A 19,304-nucleotide genomic window follows, 5' to 3' on the forward strand; every position below is an offset into this window, starting at 1 on the left:
ATTCCCCTTGTCCTTTGCCTACAGGCCCTTCTCCAGGTTTCTTGTAGCCCCTTTAGATGCTGGCAGCTGCTCTAAGGTGCCCCTGGAGCCTTCTCTTCTCCAGGCTGAACAAGCCCAGCAGTCTCAGCCTGTCTCCAGAGCAGAGCTGCTCCAGCCCTCCCAGCATCTCTGTGGCCTCCTCTGGACTCACTCCAACAGCTCCACATCCCTCTTGTGTTGTTGCCTCAGAGCTGGAGGCAGGACTGCAGGGGGGGTCTCCCCTGGGCACAGCAGAGGGGGAGAATTCCCTCCCTCGAAGGGAATTCTCCCTTGAAGGGAATCCCTGCTGCTCACGCTCTGGGGATGCAGCCCAGCACACAGCGGGGTTCTGGGCTAAAGCACACATGACTGGGTCATGCTGAGCAGTGTGATATGCAGAACCCAAGCCCAGCTGAGCACACCCCAAAAGTGCTACAGGTATCGCATCAGTTTTCTTTTGATAGTTCCATGACCCCTCCTCATTTCCCTGCTTTACATTCTTGCTTCAAACCATGGATGGGTGGGTGAGCAATTTTCAGGTGGGGTTTTTTTTCCAGTCATATCTACTCTTCAGTAGTTATCTGTGAACTTTCCATGAAATAACAAGAGATCTTTGGAATAATTTCAATTACTACTTGATTAAAGATGCTTAGTAAGATGTGTAGCTTGAACATCTGGAAATGTGCTTTCATATCCTACTTTTGATATGACGTATTATTTTCTTTGCGCACGCGCGTGTGTGTGTGTGTGTGTATTAAGAAAGTTGAACTTATGACATGGTATCACACTTGCTCTCATAACAACAATTTAAAGGAAAAGAGGATTGGGTTGGGGAAAACAGAAGAAAAGGAAAGGGAAATACTTAATTGTCCTGTGCTTGGTGTTTCAGGCCAAGTTGTTTTCACATATAAATTATATAACTTTTTTTTTTAGTTTAAAGTCAGATGCAGTGTAATACCTATCTGGTTTCTACCTGAATTTTAAGTAACAATAGTTTTTACCTCAGCAGCCAGTGTTGGTAAAAGACGCACTCTGTATTAACACAGGTTTTCCTGTAAAGTGAAAAAAATAATCTTGATTGATTGATTGTAAATTGGAGCAGAGTGTGTTAGTATTGACTATGTCAAAAGCAGCATTAAATCAAGAAGGGGACTGTACCTTTTGAATATTTATTATCAAACAAGTTGTAACGGCTTTGCATTGTTATTCGCTAGGAAGCTAAGCCATCAGGTGAATCTGAGCCTGTTTATTTCACAGCTACTTTAATTTCACCTTTTTTTCCCCTCTCTGTCTGAACTCTTAAAACCCCCTTTTTTTTCCAAGTCTATTTAAGCAGTGCAAGACCTAAATCAATCCTAAGTGGCAACCACGTCTCACAGAGTTGTGTATGGCTGGGTGGTAATTAGCTGAAATAGATTATCCCCTGGTGTGTGGCATAGTGTCTGTGGTAACTTTTAGTGTGCATAGTTTGCAGTGGATTTCATGTTTATTTTCATGTACTGAGGCAAATTCTCAGTATGTCTTCAAATAATCTCCTTGGGGGTGTTTTTTTCCTGAGCTAATCCTGACAGACTCTCCCTGCCAGATATGCCCATCATCAAGAACAGCAGAACACTACACATGCAGGAACCTCTGTGCTTGGGGCTGTATGCAAATTTAATGCCCATGTCATTTCTGTTTCTCTTACATGGATGACAGACATTTTAACAATAACTTTCACATTTCCTGGTGGAAATTCCATTATATTACTATATGTATATGAGCGCATACATGCATTTACTTTGTGTATGTGTTCGAATATAATATTGGGAACACCTATACTTGTAAATATGTTTTATGCCCTATTTGTGTATTTACATATGGATAAAATGTATGTGAAAAAGCTTGTGTCAAGAATGCAGTTGTCAAACAGCTCTTTATCAGAGATGCAGCTAGATCCCAGAGAGACTTATCAGATACTAAAAAATAGCTAGGGTGGAAAATGTGATAAACAAGAAATTGACACTGAAAAGAATTCTACAGCATTTGGGACTTTCGTGCCTTCATATAGCAGCAAGAAGCAAGAGCATAGGAAATAAGCTTTTGTTTTCTGATGTTTGAAGCAGGTACAGTCAGAGCAAATGATACTCCGGCAATTGCAAATAGAGCTTTCTCCAGATATGTCACAATCTTCGTGACTGAAATGAATTCTCCCTGGTGATACAGGTTTGGGAAATGCTGGGACTGGCTAAAGAGCTACTAACTTTTTCCCCACCCTGCTCTTTAAAGGCAGTAACCACAACGTGGGCACTTTGACACCAGCATTTGTATAGAAGTGCTGAAATACAAAGTGATTTGACTGACAGGGGTGTAGCATAGCATACCCATGGTCCCTCTCCTCTTCCTCTGTGTGTGCTTCCGTATGCACATCCATGCCTCCTCCTGAAAGGAATTACAAAAGGAAGGGGTCACAATTTTGCCCCAACTGGAGATGGGACATGTACCTGTTCCTCAATCTCTATGAAACCAAAAATCAGTTATGCTGGGTTTTATGTTTAAATGTAGGTAGCACAAAAGTCACTTTTCAGAAGAACTTTGAAACAGAGATTCCAGAAATATGGAGAGAGGTTTTAAAGAGTTTTTAAGTCTGTAAATTAATACAAACAGTAAATATTTTTTCTTTTGATGAGAATTTTTTTCCTCTGGAATTCTTGGTCTACCTCTATGCCAAAGTTGTGTTTCAATAAATATTTTATTATTATTATTAGTCATCATTCATGTTGCATTTTGGGGCTTAAAAAGCCATTGTTATTGGCATACTATGTTTTACTTCAGTGTACTGTTAGAAAACTTATGCTTTTGTTTTTTCCTACTAGAGTTTGGAATGACAATTTCATGGTGGTGGTGTGCAGAAGAAAAACAACAAAAAACACCCACCTACTAAAGTATTCAAAGATTACCATCACAGCTCAAGAAGTTGTTCTATAAAACTGATAGGAATATATTCAAGTATAAAAATAAACTGTAGAAGTAATTATTGTTTTTCTTTTTATTCTTAGAAACAGAGTTGTTATTCATACGGAGAGGTATAGCTAAACCTGTGTGTAGATATAGTTGCAAAATATATATATACATAAACCTGATTTTCTCTACCTTTTGACACTACCTGGTCTTATTAAGTCATATTAAGGAAAATTAAAGAAAATACCTCATAATAGAGGTTCATTCAGTGTAAGACATTATACCTCATCAATTTTAATGTTATTTCACAAATAATGAATACTATGTAGTAGTACGGAATAGTATGTAGTAAAGTGACAGGAATGAAAGATGTGATATAATTATCTGGTGGGGTTTTTTTATTTTTGTAACTACATGGGTTGATTGGTTTAAAACATAAGGAGTACATACAGCTTTCTGAAACATCTGTTGCTTCAGCATGTTTTTATACTTACTGGTGTTACTTTTCCTTTTTACTTCATTATTATGCCCTCCTTTGTTCCAAGTTGTATTTCTTCTGTTGCTTTCTTTATCCTTTATTGTGCTGTATAATAACTTGCTACACCACTAGTTCTCAGGCTGTGATTTGTAGTCGCTTTCCTTAGCGAGTGCTTCCCAGTTATAAATCTATATTATATAGCATGTATTTAAAAGTTTGATGATGAGGATGCATGGTAGCCTGGAAGAAAATATGATAGCTTAAAATGGCCTATCATTTCAAAAGCTTGAGAAGCAGCGCTCTAGGCAGTACAGGCTCACAGAGGTATAGCCATGTCTTGAATGATTTGAAGGTAAGGTAAGTAACTCACTCATGGCATGCTGTCTCATCCTTACATAGCCTGCCTCACAGTCAGAACACATCTTTGTCCCTCTAACACAGAAATACAAGAAGTTATCCACATTTCTTGGGGAGGGAGGGAAACCTTGGAGAACACGGCAGTGGCTCCTGTGGCACATGTCGTTTTCTTACAGTTGCTACAGGTGAAGGATTTTACACTCTGCTGTTACGGGCCGTACTGGGATTGTGTCTTGGGATGTCGGCTACCACATTTTTTAATTTTTTTCTGCCTGTGTAGTGGTCAATAGACATCATGGTGGTTTGTCTCTTGGAAGTTGTACTGCTCTTTAACATACATGGAAAACATTCAGAGAAATTTCAGGTGGAAAAGCTATTCTGGACAATACTGAAGTGGATTTTTAAGAAACTCAAGAGTTTCTGGATGATTTTACTTATGCACTGCAGGATGGAAGGGCATCCAGCCAGATTTTCACTGGGGCTGGTTGCCTATAGCATGCCAAAAAGCCTGTGATGTTCAGAGAAGATGGTAAAATACTGACTGCTACTAAATTTGGAATTTTCTCTATGTTTACCCATATCTGTAAAGTCTTCTTCTTGATGTTTTCATACGTGGTCCCAAGATTAGCTACTGATTAGTTAACTGTAGATGCAGCATCAAAAAAAAAAAAACAGCCCATGAATTTTTAATACTGTCTTAGGCACTCCGAAATCAGGTAGGAAAAAAGGAAAATCTAATATAAAGCAAAAAGAATAAGACCAAAAGAAAATTTTCCATCTCTCTCTGTAAAATCAGAGTTGTTTTCCTTTCAATAAGAGTAAATGTTATGTATCATTTTCACCCAGGCAGAACAAGTGCAGAATAGTAGACAGCTTTTCTACTTTATCTCTTTTCTTAACTGTGCAGTGATGTAAATGATCAAATGAGGTACTGAGCAATGAAATCTCATCCCAACAGTGATATTACTAAATCATGTATGTGACCCAAAAGACCTATGTAAAAAGTGTAAAAATGGAATAAAAAAAATCTGTGAAGGAAAGATTACTGTGCTATGTAAATACATAGTTGTGTGTGCATACATTTAAAATTATGCTTGCACATAATGTATATTTATCTCTTTATCTGGAGGTAGTTCATTTCTGTTTCAAATTGGTATGTGTTAATTTTGGAGCTATGTCTTCCAGCTGTGGTGATTTCCACCTTACCAGTATTGCAAAAAAAGCTATGGAATCACACACAAGTATGCCTTTACTAATTAAATTCCACTAAGGGTTTTCAAAGACCCAAGAAGAAGTTTCATGCTTTTAAGATGTGAAGAGAGACTGTGGGGAGGGACTCTTAGTTTGTTCTATTTTGGACAAATGGTGCAGCTGTGAAACCTTTAATGAGGAAGACAGCTTTTGTGATTATTCCGTAGAAACTTTTTCCAATAACTCAGATCCTGATCTGGTTATACGCTCAAATTCCTTCTTTCTGCCTGGTATTTATAGTATTTATTGTTAGTGACAGCCAGCATGGCTTCACTAAGGGCAAATCATGCCTGACCAACTTGGTGGCCTTCTATGATGAGGCTACGGAACTGATGGATAGGGGCAGAGCAGTTGACATCATCTACCTGGACTTGTGCAAAATGTCTGACACTGTCCTGCACGGCGTCCTGGTCTCTAAACTGGGAAGATATGAATTTGATGGATGGACCACCCAGTGCATAAAGAATTGGCTGGATGGCCACATGCAGAGAGGTGTGGTCAGTGGTTCAATGTCCAGTGAGAGCAATGAGTGGTGTCCCTCAGGGGTCAGTGTTGGGACCGATCCTGTTCAACATCTTTGTCAGCGACACGGACAGTGGAATTGAGTGCGCCCTCAGCAAGTTTGCTGATGACACCAAGATGTGTGGTTCGGTTGATACGCTGGAGGGAAGGGATGGGATCCACAGGGACCTGGACATGCTTTAGAGGTGGGCTAGTGCCAACTTTGTGAATTTCAACAATGTGAAGTGCAAGGTCCCATACCTGGGTCGGGGCAATCCCAGGCACTGCTACAGGTTGGGCAGAGAAGTGATTCAGAGCAGCCCTGTGGAGAACGACTTGGGGCTGTTGGTTAATGAGAAACTGAATGTGAGCCGAGTTCAGTGTGCGCTCGCAGCCCAGAAAGCCAACAGTATCCTGGGCTGCGTCAAAAGGAGTGTGACCAGCAGGTCAAAGGAGGTGATCCTGCCCCTCTACTCTGCTCTCGTGAGATCCCACTTGGAGCACTGTGTACAGTTCTGGTGTCCTCAACATAAGAAGGACATGGAGCTGCTGGAGCAAGTCCAGGGGAGGCCATGAAGATGATTAGGGGACTGGAGCACTTCCCATAGGAAGACACACTGAGAAAGTTGAGTCTGTTCGGCCTGGAGAAGAGAAGGCTGTGTGGAGACCTCAGAGCAGCTTTTCAGTGTCTGAAGGGGATCTACAAGGGTGCTGGAGAGGGACTGTTCATCAAGGACTGTAGTGATAGGACAAGGGGTGGTGGGTATAAACTAAAACAGGGGAAGTTCATGTTAGACAGAAGGAAGAAGTTCTTTACTGTGAGGGTGGTGAGGCACTGGAACAGGTTGCCCAAAGAAGTGGTGAGTGCTTCATCCCTGGCAGTCTTCAAGGCCAGGTTGGACGGAGTCTTGGGTGACATGCTCTAGTGTCAGATGTCCCTGCCCATGGCAGGAGGGTTGGAACTAGGTGATCTTAAGGTCTTTTCCAACCCTAACTATTTATGATTCAATGATTATAGATTATTTCAGCAATGTTGTCTGCGGTTAAGATCTGTCCATAATCTCTTCAGTTGCCTTTGACTTCGTGAGTCTTCAAATGCTGGGGTTGAAACTTTTCACTGAGCCAAAGTAGTAATGCAGTTTATTTGTTTCTGACATACAAAAATCATATGCTCACCTTAAAATACTTGCAACCATCTTGAGGCTGAATTCCTATGTTTTTAAACTTACCAGGACTTACTAAAAAGGGGTCAATTACTGATGTCGATGTTTTGCCTCTTGTTTTCTGCCCATGCACTGACAAATATTGGCCAGATCTTGAAAGCTGCCTTGCCCATGTGTTGTGGAGACATGTTCACTGTGTCCATCTGGCTACCATCTTCTTGTTTACGCTCTCTTCCTCTACTAGCAGTCTCGGTGCTCCATCCTGTGTGATAGAAGGCCACATGCATGAGTCGGGAGCTAGAAAACCTCTTATGTTTTCTCTAGAGCCCCCAATATAAGAAGGTTGTGGAGCTGCATGGACGAGTCCAGAGAAGGGCCACAGAGGTGCTGCGAGGGCTGGAGCAGCTCTGCTCTGGAGACAGGCTGAGAGAGCTGGGCTGGTTCAGCCTGCAGAAGAGAAGGCTCCGGGAGACCTTAGAACAGCTTCCAGTGCCTGAAGATGCTACAAGAAAGCTGGAGAGGGGCTTCAGACAAGGGCCTGTAGGGACAGGACAAGGGGAAATGGCTTTAAACTGACCGAGGGGAGACTTAGACTAGACATTAGATAGAAGTTCTTCCCTGTGAGCGTGGTGAGGCCCTGGCACAGGTTGCCCAGAGAAGTTGTGGCTGCCCCATCCGTGGCAGTGTTCAAGGCCAGGTTGAACGGGTCTTGGAGCAACCTGGTCTAATGGAAGGTGTCGGGTTGGAACTGGATGAGCTTTAAGTTCCCTTCCAGTCCAAACCGTTCTATGATTCTATGACTCTTTGTCATATCAAGGCAAGGAAGAGGAATAGGGATCCTGATCCAAAACTAGATATTTTTTGGGAGGGAAGGAGAAAAGGAATGGTAAGGCATCACATTATAGAAAAGTGGGAAAGAGGATGAGGTAGGGTTCTGCTGAGCATTGTGACAAATCGGGAAGAGAGGCAAAAACAGGAGAGAGACAAGAGTGCTGTTGGTGAGGTGAGACCCATCAGTGGAAGGTGAGCCAGTTTCTTTCCCGTGGGGGTTGGGTAAAGACAGAAGAGGTAGAAAATAAGGGAAGGGCGTGAATTGGAGCTGGTCAAAGGTCCAATGAGAGGGAGTGGCAGAAGGGTAGAGCAATCTATACCTGCTGGAATACGCTTTCCTATAAATAGTTAGTTGAATTCCCAAGTCTTGCAAATACCTTTGTTGAGCATCAGCAAAACATTTAGCCCACTTTCAGATGCTGTTGTGAGGATAGTGGCCCTGCACAGTATTACCCGAAGTGATAAACTCTGACCTGCAGCTCTGAAGAGCCCAGGCCTGCTCACAGACCATCATTGTACTTCAGTGTGACAGGTCAACTCCACAGTACCTTATACGATTTTTAAAATCCCAGTTGAAACTACCACTACCTTCCTCTCTCTGATGTCAGCAGAAGCTTAGGTGGAAGTCAGGTACTGGGGAGTAACGGAAGAAGAAGCGACATCAAAAGGAGGTTCTGCTTAAACCTCAAGTCTGCTCCCTGTATATTAATAAAAATACAAGGTCAGTATTTATACCATGCACATTTCAGCTGCTTCGACTGTGAAAGTCACAAGGTCAAGTCTTCATCTTGGGTTTTCAAGGTATCGTCATTATTTTGGCTTTCTAGCAATGCAAAAGGAAGTAGAGAAGTGAGGTTTTTCACAAGTGCGCAAATAAACTAAGCATTAGTGATTTCGTTTGGGAAAGAAAATGTACTCTTTTTTCCCTAAGGACAACTTCTTGTTGTGTTTCAGAGACCCTTTATGATTAATAAATGCATTGGAACTTATATAAAATTGCAAAAAAATCTTTCAGAATGGGAAGTGGCAGGCAACTTAATAATTAAAGCTTCTGTAATACCATATTCAGCTGGTTTAGTTTAACTGAAAGATTCTGGGACTTGAAGAAGCTGTTAAGGTATAGAATCTGTGTGTTAATAATTGCAAATCTTGAGTTCTGCTCACTTAAATTTGTGAAATGTCTAATGCCAGGATTTGGTGCTTTCAAGGGGAATACTTCTCTCCCTGGTATGTGTAGCACATTTAAACACACATACACACAAAATCTGTCCTTGTCTTAACACCAGTGCTCTCATTGCAATGTTATTTTGCAGAATAAGTTGAGAATGTAGCAGTGGCTATTAAGAATGATGATGCACTGTTCTGTAGATAGCAATAAAATCCGCATTCCCCTATTCGCCTTTTAAGGATGTGCTTTAAAATGAACATCTATAAAATGTACTGTTCTTCGCTGGTTAGTAAACATTATTGATGATCCTGCTGGCTCAATAAATGGTTTTTTACAGCTGTGGAACATTTCTATGTTAAAGTGCAGCTCAACATGTTGGAGTGGCAGACATCTAAATAAATGAAGTGTAATGTTGCTGAAACAGTGAGCTGCTGAAAGGTGAGGTAGATTCTATGAAACATCATATATTTGGAGTGCGCAGCTGCACTTTCTGCAAGCTACTACAGCATGGAGAGACATGATTGTAAAAAGGGAGACAGTTTGCGTTGCAGCATTTGCTGGCTGGAAAAAGTATACAAACAATAGGAAAGTTGCCAGGGCACACCTCTCTGCGCTAAGTATGATTTAATGTAGTTTTGGAAATAGAAGTATGATTAAATTTATTACAGCAAAACAATTGGAAGGGCATGTTTGGTTTTTAATAGCATGAAAATATACTTTTCCCTGCAGAAGCATTACCTCAACAAAAGCAGCAGGAAACAGTTTTCCACTTAGGATCATAAGAAAAAAAATCTTGTCTTGTTGAATTTGTTTGTCTGACAAATTACATTACAGGTTATATATTAAAAATTTTTTTTCTCTATATATCTGGCAACGATGAAGCTTAAAAATTGGGTTAAAAATGTCAAAAAAAATTTGTAGGCTGTTTAATTACATGGTATGCTTTTTCCTTATTTTAGATGGGTTGTGCCCTATCTAGCTTGCTGGTTTCCACAGAGCTTGTGGTGATTGCTATGAACATCTGAATGTTGTCTACCTTTAATTCTCTTTCAGCCTTTATATCACTTCAGTTTTTCCTGCACCTTGTATGAATGGTTACTTAAGTCTAGCCAGATGTAATTTTTTTTTCCTGTAGTTTGTTGAGAAAAAGAATTCAGTTTTTGACATTCTTTTTCTTCATGCAGCACCTCCAGTTCCTCCAAGATGCTGGTTTTGTGCTTGCCCTTGTTAATTGGGGTAGTTATGTGGATATTGAGAGAAACTTTTCACAAGACCGAAAGTGCATCTGCCACTGTTAGGTATGACTAGCATATTTCTTACACAGGTTCCTGACTCCATTTCTTGCACAGCTCCCAGCAGCTCAGGGTTTTGCTGTTACAGGAAATGCTGTACAAATTTGGTCCGCTCTTCAGATGCACCTGAAGGGAACTTTGCAGACCAGAGAAGGTCTGTGAAGTTCCTAGAAGGAACAAAGAAGTAAACTCAGACAAAATTCTAAGTAGTGATAGAGTAATAACTATCTTAGTTTTGTTTAAAATTATTTTTATTTATTTGTTCGTGACTGTTCTACCAAGTTGTAAAGGTATTGTTAAGAGTTATCTTTGCACTCCTTTCTGCTGTGTGTTACAATGGAAAGAGTCAGACTGAAAATGTACAGGATACCTTACATTTCACTGGCACAGGTTGCCCAGAGAAGCTGTGGCTGCCCCATGCTTGGCTGTGGTCAAAGGCAGGTTGGACAGGGCTTGGAGCAACCTGGTCTAGTGGAAGGTGTCCCTCCGCGTGGCAGGAACTGGGTGAGCTTTAAGGTCCCTTCCAGCCCAAACCAGCCTGTGACTCCCTGGTACTGTCACATTTACCTCATTGAAATATATTGAGTTTGTACTGTTTATGTTGATAGCAGAATCTGTTGTTTCATTTATAGTGCAATTTTTACCTAGAAGGATGTGAACATACGTTAGCTTTCTTAGGATCTACTGTAGCCAACTGGAGAAAACTGCCAGCAAAAAAAGAACTTAGAGAGTTTTATTTTGCATTTTGTTTAAAGAAAGTGTTGCAGAATATAATGATAGCTATCCTACCAGGAAACTAAAAATACTTGCTTGTCTTTGTGGCCTTAGCCGAGGGACAGTCTTACAACTAAAGAATTCAGGTTGTTCAGACACCTGGAGCTGCCTTGCTCTCTGGTCTGAACTAGTATTCTCTGCTGACTTCTTGTTTCTACAACCTACAACAGTACTCTGCACAAGGAAGTTTAGAAGCTTGGTAAATACTGAATAAAAATATATATCTAGCATGCTAACATATAGATATCTCTGGCATCTAAATAAATGTAAAGAAATCATTCCAGGTTGAAGGGGAAAATACTACAGGATGCCCACATGGAAAGAGTAAAACACTGTAAAGAAACAAGAAGTCAGTAATATCAGCCCTGGATTAATATTAGAGTTGCAAATAGAAACAGGCACACATTGCTAGCGATGCTACATGTAACTCTGCAAGGTTTCAGAACTGAAGTTTGAGGGGGGAAGTCTTACAATCAGTGAAGCAGAAAATTAGAAAATTACAAGACAGACTGGGAGATGAAGTTACAAAGAATGGTAAGGTATGTATGAAATGTATTATTCCTTAAAATTTATTTATAAAGTATATTAAAAGGTAGGAAGGTATTTTCTTATGTTGTGTGAACAACTGCAGGTTAGGTCATATGTTCTTAAGGAAAACTGGTAAGTGAAAACCAAACAAATCCTAGGCTTTGGTTTATTTATTGTTTTACAGTTATACCAAACCAATAGTCCAGAAATCACAGAACAGCAAAGTTAAGCAGGTCATCAATCACAAGCATGAAAATCAGCCTGGAGAGCTCACTAAGGCTGACTGATGTCTTGAAAAGTTAAAATAAGCCAACATTAGACCAAGTTAGTTGATATCAAGTGATAGTTGATGGCAACTGGCACCTTCTATAATTGCTTCTAATATGTACAAAAGATTTTAAAGAAAACAATAGGGAAATTTGAATGTCTACATGTATTAGTGCTGTAATGAATGGATGTTCTCATTATTTTAAAAAGCAGTGGCCCTGCTGCTTGGTGATTCTTCTGTCATCGTATTCTTTGATGTCTCTATCTCTTCTTCCTCCCTCAAAATTCCCCAAAACATACCATATATATAAACACAGATTTAAAAACCCCAAACAAACAAACAAACAAAAAAAAAAAAAACCAAACCCAGAAGCAGCGTAAAGGTTGCCTGATTCAACTTAATTTCAGCTCTGATTAAAGGGACAGATTCAGCAAGGGGTTTCTGTGTGTAAACGGTTGACAACTCCAAGACATCACAGAAACCAATGCATTGATGCAGTTATCTCCAAATATTGTGGAAATGAAATTTAAGGATTTAGCCCTAAATAAAAATTTAAGCCAGAGTACCTTCACTATGATAAGGTCAGTACAGTTCTGGTCTGTGAAATAAGCCTTCAGAACAGCTTGTGGGAGTGTCTCTGCTCTTCTATGGAAGCCAGTGTTTCTGTTTGCTCCAGACATGTGGGTGGTTATCAAACCAAAAATCAGTATCTTTGCATTTTATCACTGGAAATCACAGAACGCCTGTGTACTTTTAACCTCATGATTTTAGTCTTCATTCATGCAATTTAAATTTTATTGCTCTCCCTTTCTCTTCTGACAAACAGTCGGCAAAGTGTAGGTTTTCCTATAATCAGTGTGGGTTTTTTCTACAACCAAAGGAGTTAGTGGCTAGACTTTCTAATATCCTAATGGTCCATTTATTTTGATGGTGGTTATTTGTGAATGAATAGTGAGGAGGGGTTGTTTAGTTTTTCTGTAGTTCAGTAAGGGTGAGCACAGTAAACATTTGGGAGGTTTAAGTAGTTCACAGTCAGCTTTTTAAAGTAATTGACTTATTTTTCTTTGGAAAAAGTAAATATGCAAGTCTTTTATTTTCCAGTAGTTGGGTAATGGTAACTGTTTCTACCCTATTAAACCTTTTACACTGTTTTCTTGAAATGCAGAAAGATTTTCCTTCATCTGCAAAAATGGATGGAGAATAAGGGACCAAATTAAGAAAAAGTTGATCTGATGCAGTATGGGGTGTAAAGAAGATGGAGCATTTGAAACAGCTTCCAACAAATATCCTATGAGTATATCTGTTGTTTAGACTACAGTGGACATACAGTGAAACCAGTCTCAGTAAGCTAAAGAAGATAACAAATATTTTTTCTCTATGCCCAGCTTAATAACTTTTGATGGACACTTTAATTTTACAATCTTCAGGAGTCTGGAAGGAACAGGAGGCAGGTTCAAAGCCCATCAGCTCCTGCTCAGTATATCAAGCTGCAAGAAAGGAAGGGGGCAATCCATTACACATAAATAGCTGTAGTTATCTAGCATGATCCATGTTGTGATATTGCACTTCTCATAAAGTCAACACTTTAGAGTTTTCTTCTAAAGTGGCACATAGATTTACACTTTCAACAGTCCCACCCTCATAGCAGTGCAATTGTAACACAGGATAAATCTGTCAGATTACATTTTTTTTTGTAAAAGGAATGTAAACTTAGATTTGTGACATAGATCTGTGTGTGAAAAAAAAAAAAAGTAATTAATGACTTGAAATGAACTTTGTAGAAACATTGGTCATAATATGACACTTCCAACAGAAATGGCATGTGTGGTTCTGTAACTGTTAGCAAATTTTTAAGGAATTTTAAAGCTGGGAAGGATGGGATTAATTTCCAGGATGGGAAGAGGTATGTGCAATGGGGAGAGGACCAAAGTACCTCTTCTTAAAAAACCCAGAGTAAAATTTGACACTTTGAATTACAAAATGGCTTGAATCTTACAGCTGGTGACTAGTCCTTTCAGAAGAACTGTGCTAAAAAGAATAGGTCAACCTAAGAGTTATATATTAACCCAAAGCAAAATCAATCTGGCGACAGGCATTGAAAGCACTTTTTTACTTGGAAAACAATTAATGTGTAGAACAGTCTTCTAGGTAATGTCACTGAAACAAAGATATGGGTCATTCAGTAAACAGTTGGGTATTGTTCAGAAAAAGCAGTATTAAAATGCGACGGACGCATGATGAACCTAATAGCCCTGTTCTCCGCCATGCCTTTGATCTAATGTATCCTCATTGGGCATTTGTTACTTGATGCCAGGTGTTATTGCTCATAGAGAAAATACTATCAATTTCTCTTCGTTGTCTGCATTTTAGCAGTCTGAGACAACAAATCTGTATCAAAGTGCCCTGAGAATGGCAGGAGGCTGTGAGTATGGCAATGGCCTCAATGAACCATATTTTGCCCTTTTAATTTTCACCTGGATACTACCTACACAGCTGTAATAATGCAGCTCAGAAACTCTTAAGTGAAGGGGGAAAAATGACTGAAGAAATTCCACAATGTCTAAATATTTACAGGGATGACGAGAGGAGCATCACTAACCTTTGCTAAGTGAAACCGGTTACAATAGGACTTTTATATCCATAATTCATGTGCTGTTTAAAATGGTGCTGCATTTGTGAGGTTTGAGTTCTTGGAATTGTCAGCATTCCCAAAGCAAAGTCATTTCACTCTGGAAGATTCTGTGAAACATCATTTAAAAGTGTAAGCAAGAGAAAAGTATGCAAAAATTAAATGTACATTTTTAAGCTTTTAACTAGAATGTTTTATTGGTGCTGACAATTTTGTAAAGGCCCTGTTATGCTACAGTATGATGTGATTGGACAATAGTATCATTGTGAAGGTTGTTCAGGTGAAAGAACTATCTAGCTGCAGAAGTGTTTCAAGAAAAGCTAGGTGGGTTGAAGTACATCAAGTGAATCACACCTAATTGTCAGACTCCTGTAATACCTAATGGTACACCATGCTTAGATGAAAGAAGTGACATGAAATAGGTCCGTAGGTTTGTTGTGCAGCTTAATAATATGGAAAAAACATGACCAGAGATGTCCTACCTAGTAAGAAGTGGATTTCTATTTTTTTAGCATTCTTCTAGATGTGGGATCCAAGTGCTTTAACAAGAGCTACCTTAGGTTTTTCAATATACCAAAAGTTTTATCAAGACTGGATTTAAAATAATACTTCACTCAGTTTGCTAAGATCTTACTATTATTTGTCATGGAAGTATCTCCATTTTCTTTTTCCACATGAAACAAACGGAAAGAATGAGAGAAAAAAATCTAAATTGTCGAGAACTGGATTATTCTAATTCCAGCAAAGAGAGAGAAGAAGCAGGAAATCCTGTAAGGTTGTTTCTGAGTTAAAGTAGTTCTTAAAGGATCAGAATACAGTATTTCTCAGACTACCAGAACCTTAGGCATTTAAAAGAGAACCAACATTAATCCAAGGTTGCACTGGAAATCTGTCAAAATAACGCAGGCGGGAATGACATGAATTTTTTCCGTTTTTTTTTTGTTTTACACATTCTATGCTTTTGCTGTTTTCAAGTTGACTTTTACCTGTTTAAAGAAATGGAGTAATGGAGAATGCATTGTAGACTCAATCTTTCAGACTGCACCTTGTCCTGGCGCTCAGGTAACTGGAAGTGAAATTGCAAGACTGCTGAAAAAAACTGTTGGAGGATGCTTTAGAATATGTTCAAAAGACACGTTTTTTCCAGACTCACCTGCATAGGGGCATTGCTTTTGAAATGGATTCCCATAACTGTTTACATTAGTATGAGCGTGTTTGAGATCTGATATGGCTAAAAGAAATGCTTCCTTTTTAATTTTTTAGTACAAGTGTCATACAAGATGAGAGGAGCCAGAGGTAACTGACTACTTTTGTAATGGAGGAAGCTACTGAGTCTCCAAGGTACAGCGAAAAGTATTTTTAAGTGCTTTGTTGTGTATACACCAGACAGAATTTTACCAGAGCTCTTAAAACCCACAGTACTGTGGTAGAGAGTCTGTACTGTGCAGATATGGGGGTTATCTTTCATTCTTTCTAGTCTTCTGAGAATATGTCCAAGGGACAAAGCCTCAGGAAATACAGTTGTCTTTTTAAGCTTAAAGGGTAAATGGGTGATCTTGTCATTAGAGCATAGTGTTTGGAGCTGCCAAAACACTGTGCAACCAACTTCTGCATTTCCAGGGTAGTCAGGAGTTGAGTAATGCATATAATGCAAGGATATAGGTAATATGTAAATGCAGCTGTAAGGATCTTTTTTGAAAATGAGCAGAGAAAGCCACAACTTGACAAAGAGGCTGCCATATGAGTGGCATGCCCTGCGTATCCCAACACTGGTGGGAGTGCCCATAGCCCATCGCACTGCCCAACACATTACAGCTCATGACTCTGGTAGCTGACAGTGCCGATCTCAAGAGCTCCCATGCCAGCTGGGGGCTGGACGGGCTCACCAATGGGGACTCTCCTTCCCTGTTGCTACCAGGAGAAGCTGGGAAGCAGAAAAGCTGGCATGCCATCAAGCTCCCTTTTCTCTTTTGCCTGAAGGCAATCCACATATCAAGGTTGCTGTGAGGCTGCAGGTTCTGGAAAGCTCCCTGCATCTCAGATGGGAGCATCTTATGCCAGGTCCTGTGACTGTCACCAAACCCAGGCAGTTCTGTGCAGTGAGCAGTTTCTAGTTTTTGTCGGAAGGTTCTCAAGCAAGAACCACATCCCCGGCAGTGTTCAAGGCCAGCTTGGAGGGGGCTTGGAGCAACCTGTTCTAGTGGAAGGTGGCCCTGCCCATGGCAGTTGGAACTGGATGGCCTTTAAGGTCCCTTCCAGCCCAAACCATTCTGTGATTCTATGAAGCAGCAATACTCGCAACCCTGCCTTGTCATGTGCACTGCTCTCTCCTGCACCTGAGGATGTGGGTCAGTCTGTCCTGTGTGGAGTGATCCTCTGCTTAAGTGTTCTGCTCTGTTGGCAGTCAAAACAGAAGCAAAAGGAAAAATAATAACATGAGCTGGGAAATGGAGGGGTTAATGCTGTAAAGCCTGTGGGTGCAAACAGGGTTCTGTTAAAAATGAAATGAAATTGAGTGGAGGTAGATAGAAAGAAATCTGAAATAATTGTTCCATAGAATATGGCCTTTGCACATAGGCAGAAAGCTTTCTCTTCACTTCTGTCTAAAGAAAGAGTCAAATAGAGAATCTCATCTCTTAATTAGAAAGAAGAATACTCATCAAACACATCTCATCACTGGAAAGCTAATGATCCACAGCTGCTAGTCTGAAAGGGTAGGCTTTTCTTCTGAACAGTAGGAAGTGTTAATCATTTTGGATGAGATTTCTTTTTAAAATATACTGTAGTTTGCAAAAGAATAGGATATTCAATATTCTAACTTAAATTATTTTTTGAAGTGTTTTACACCAGGGATAGTGTCATGTGTCTCCCTGAATGATCATTTAGTGCATGTGACTCTCACTAAGAGTATCATAGAATCGTAGGATGGTTCAGGTTGGAAAGGACCTTAAGATCATCTAGTTCCAACCCCCTGCCATGGACAGGGACACCTCCCACTAGACCATGTTGCCTAAGGCCCTGTCCAACCTGGCCTTGAACCCTGCGGGGGGGGGGATGTGATGTTGTAAATGGCCAGTTCATGCCTCTGACTCTGAAAATCTTGGTCTCATGGGGGAGAAGAAAAAAAGTCCTTCCTTATATTCTCCTGTGTAGGGAGTGGCAGCTGTATTAAACTGTAACGTTTGAGACTCCCACTCCTCCCTTACAATAGTTGGCTTGATTCAGTAGTGATGAGGATCCTTTTCTAGCTGAGTTAGAGCCATTATTTCCTTGAAAGAGATCATACCAGGTAGAGTCCATGTTTCAATGGATGCCTTACACACATAGGCAAGTCCATGAACTGACCTTTTAACCTTGCTGCATAGTTTTTGTGGATTTTTACCCCCCATACTTATTAATTGTTGGATTTCCTCCCTTCCTGTGTGAAGGTTTCTGCATAGCACTACACTTCTTCCCTCTCCCCCACCCAGCTATTGGGCTCTTTAAGCCTGAGTCCTGTTCTGCACCATATTTTGGGTTTGCTCATGTTTACTTGTTTTTTTACAAGTTTTGTCTAATACTGGGAATCTGCTTGCTTTCTCTCGTGCATTTCATGAGTGCATTTCTCTTCTGGGGAAGACAGTGAGGCCATTTCACTTTCAGTGCCATCGCTGTGCTGGTCTTGCACAGTACACATCTCATTTGTGCGCTGTTGCAAATACAGAGTCACTGTATTCCTAGTGCCTGAAAGGGGAAACTGATTGAGATTCAGCCAAACTAGATGGAAATTAGGGTAGCAGGTCAGTGAAATCATCTACAGGAGGTGGCGAATGCAATAGCCACATTTTTGGAAGGTATGTCCATGCAAGTACTAAAGAGGTAATATCTTAATATAATATTTCACTGGCCTACAGAGCACAGTACTGTAGGGAATTAATACTTTTAAGGATCATCTGGCACTTATAAACTCCAAGTGAGGAGTGTTTGGATGAGAATTCATTGATGTTCTGGAGTACAGAGTACTTGATGGCAGTGTTCCTCAGTCGCCATTGAGGTCCATATCTCTTGAGACTGTCTAGGTTCTTGGCTTCTTCTGGATCTACGCATTGTATGGATGTTACTTGATTTTCTTTCCATCTTTCTAGCCAAAGTTCAGCTGGGACCATAAGAAAGACTCTGTGCATTGCCATTTCTCAACAGGTAATCTCCAGTACTTGGTTTTCTGATACTTGGGTCCTGTTTGCCAACTTCCAGAGCTCCCTTTAGCATGTATCCATTGACTCAGATCACTTCTGGGGTTAAAGGGTGCAAAGTTTTTTTCTTTTCTTTTGAGACACTAATTCTGTTGCAAGTTGTCTTTATGAAATTTACTGCATCAAATCTCTGTAATCTTGCTCTCAGAAGGGTAGTTAGCAAGCTCATGGAAGAACTCTCGAATTCCATGAGTTGATGTTTGCTTCTTATTCCTTACCATTTCTGACAGATTTCCCTTTAAACTAAACAACCTAAAAAAGGCAGTTTTCTTTGAAGTGAAATACTGCTAGAAATGCCGGTATCCTCTTACGTACGTCACACACACTGCTTTTTCAGTTCTTTCAGTATTTATTATGTTTGTCTTACAGTCTCACAGGACTTTCATATACATAGCGTTCAGTGGTAGAGGTAGGGAGTGAGGTAAGTTAGCTGATCTTGAAATAGGAGATTACTCAAAATGCAGGTTTTTTTTCATTAACAAGAAAGCTTGTATTTGATAAGAGTATTTTGTTTTAACTCTAAACAAAAATCCAGCAGAAGACTGTTAAAATCCCCATTTTAGTCTTACTTAGATTTATCTTGGTGGCTGATTTGGGAAAATGAGCCCCTTTTAGTTTACGTAGTATTACCTAATTACATTACCTTTTAGTTTACGTAGGTATTGGCATTGCTTTAGTTCTGTGGCACAAAACACCTTCTTTCATTTTAGTAGGTATTAAAAATACAAATATCCAAAACAGTAACTATTTGGATGATAAAGGCTTAGTAAGATTTCTGGGTGTATATTCAGCTGTGGTACATAGCATGATTTACTATAGTGCTTTCATATTCAGTTTTCGTTGTATTAGAAGAAAACAAGCCAAAGTTATGGCT

The 19,304-nt window shown here is 40.0% G+C and overlaps 1 protein-coding gene across 3 annotated transcripts in view; it reads left to right on the plus strand.

Moving 5' to 3' along the window:
• Nucleotides 1–19,304, plus strand: part of MCTP1 (multiple C2 and transmembrane domain containing 1) — a 249,559-nt gene that overhangs the window by 174,278 nt on the left and 55,977 nt on the right. Inside the window, exon 16 of one of the 3 annotated variants that reach the window (XM_030470383.1) lies at nucleotides 18,323–18,377. The exons of the other annotated variants lie outside the window; for them this stretch is intronic. Coding sequence (XP_030326243.1) covers nucleotides 18,323–18,377 — 55 coding nt within the window. The remainder of the gene's footprint in view (nucleotides 1–18,322; nucleotides 18,378–19,304) is intronic. 3 annotated transcript variants of the gene reach the window in all.

Source organism: Strigops habroptila, chromosome Z, assembly GCF_004027225.2.
Source record: "Strigops habroptila isolate Jane chromosome Z, bStrHab1.2.pri, whole genome shotgun sequence".
Classification (NCBI taxonomy): Eukaryota; Metazoa; Chordata; class Aves; order Psittaciformes; family Psittacidae; genus Strigops; species Strigops habroptila.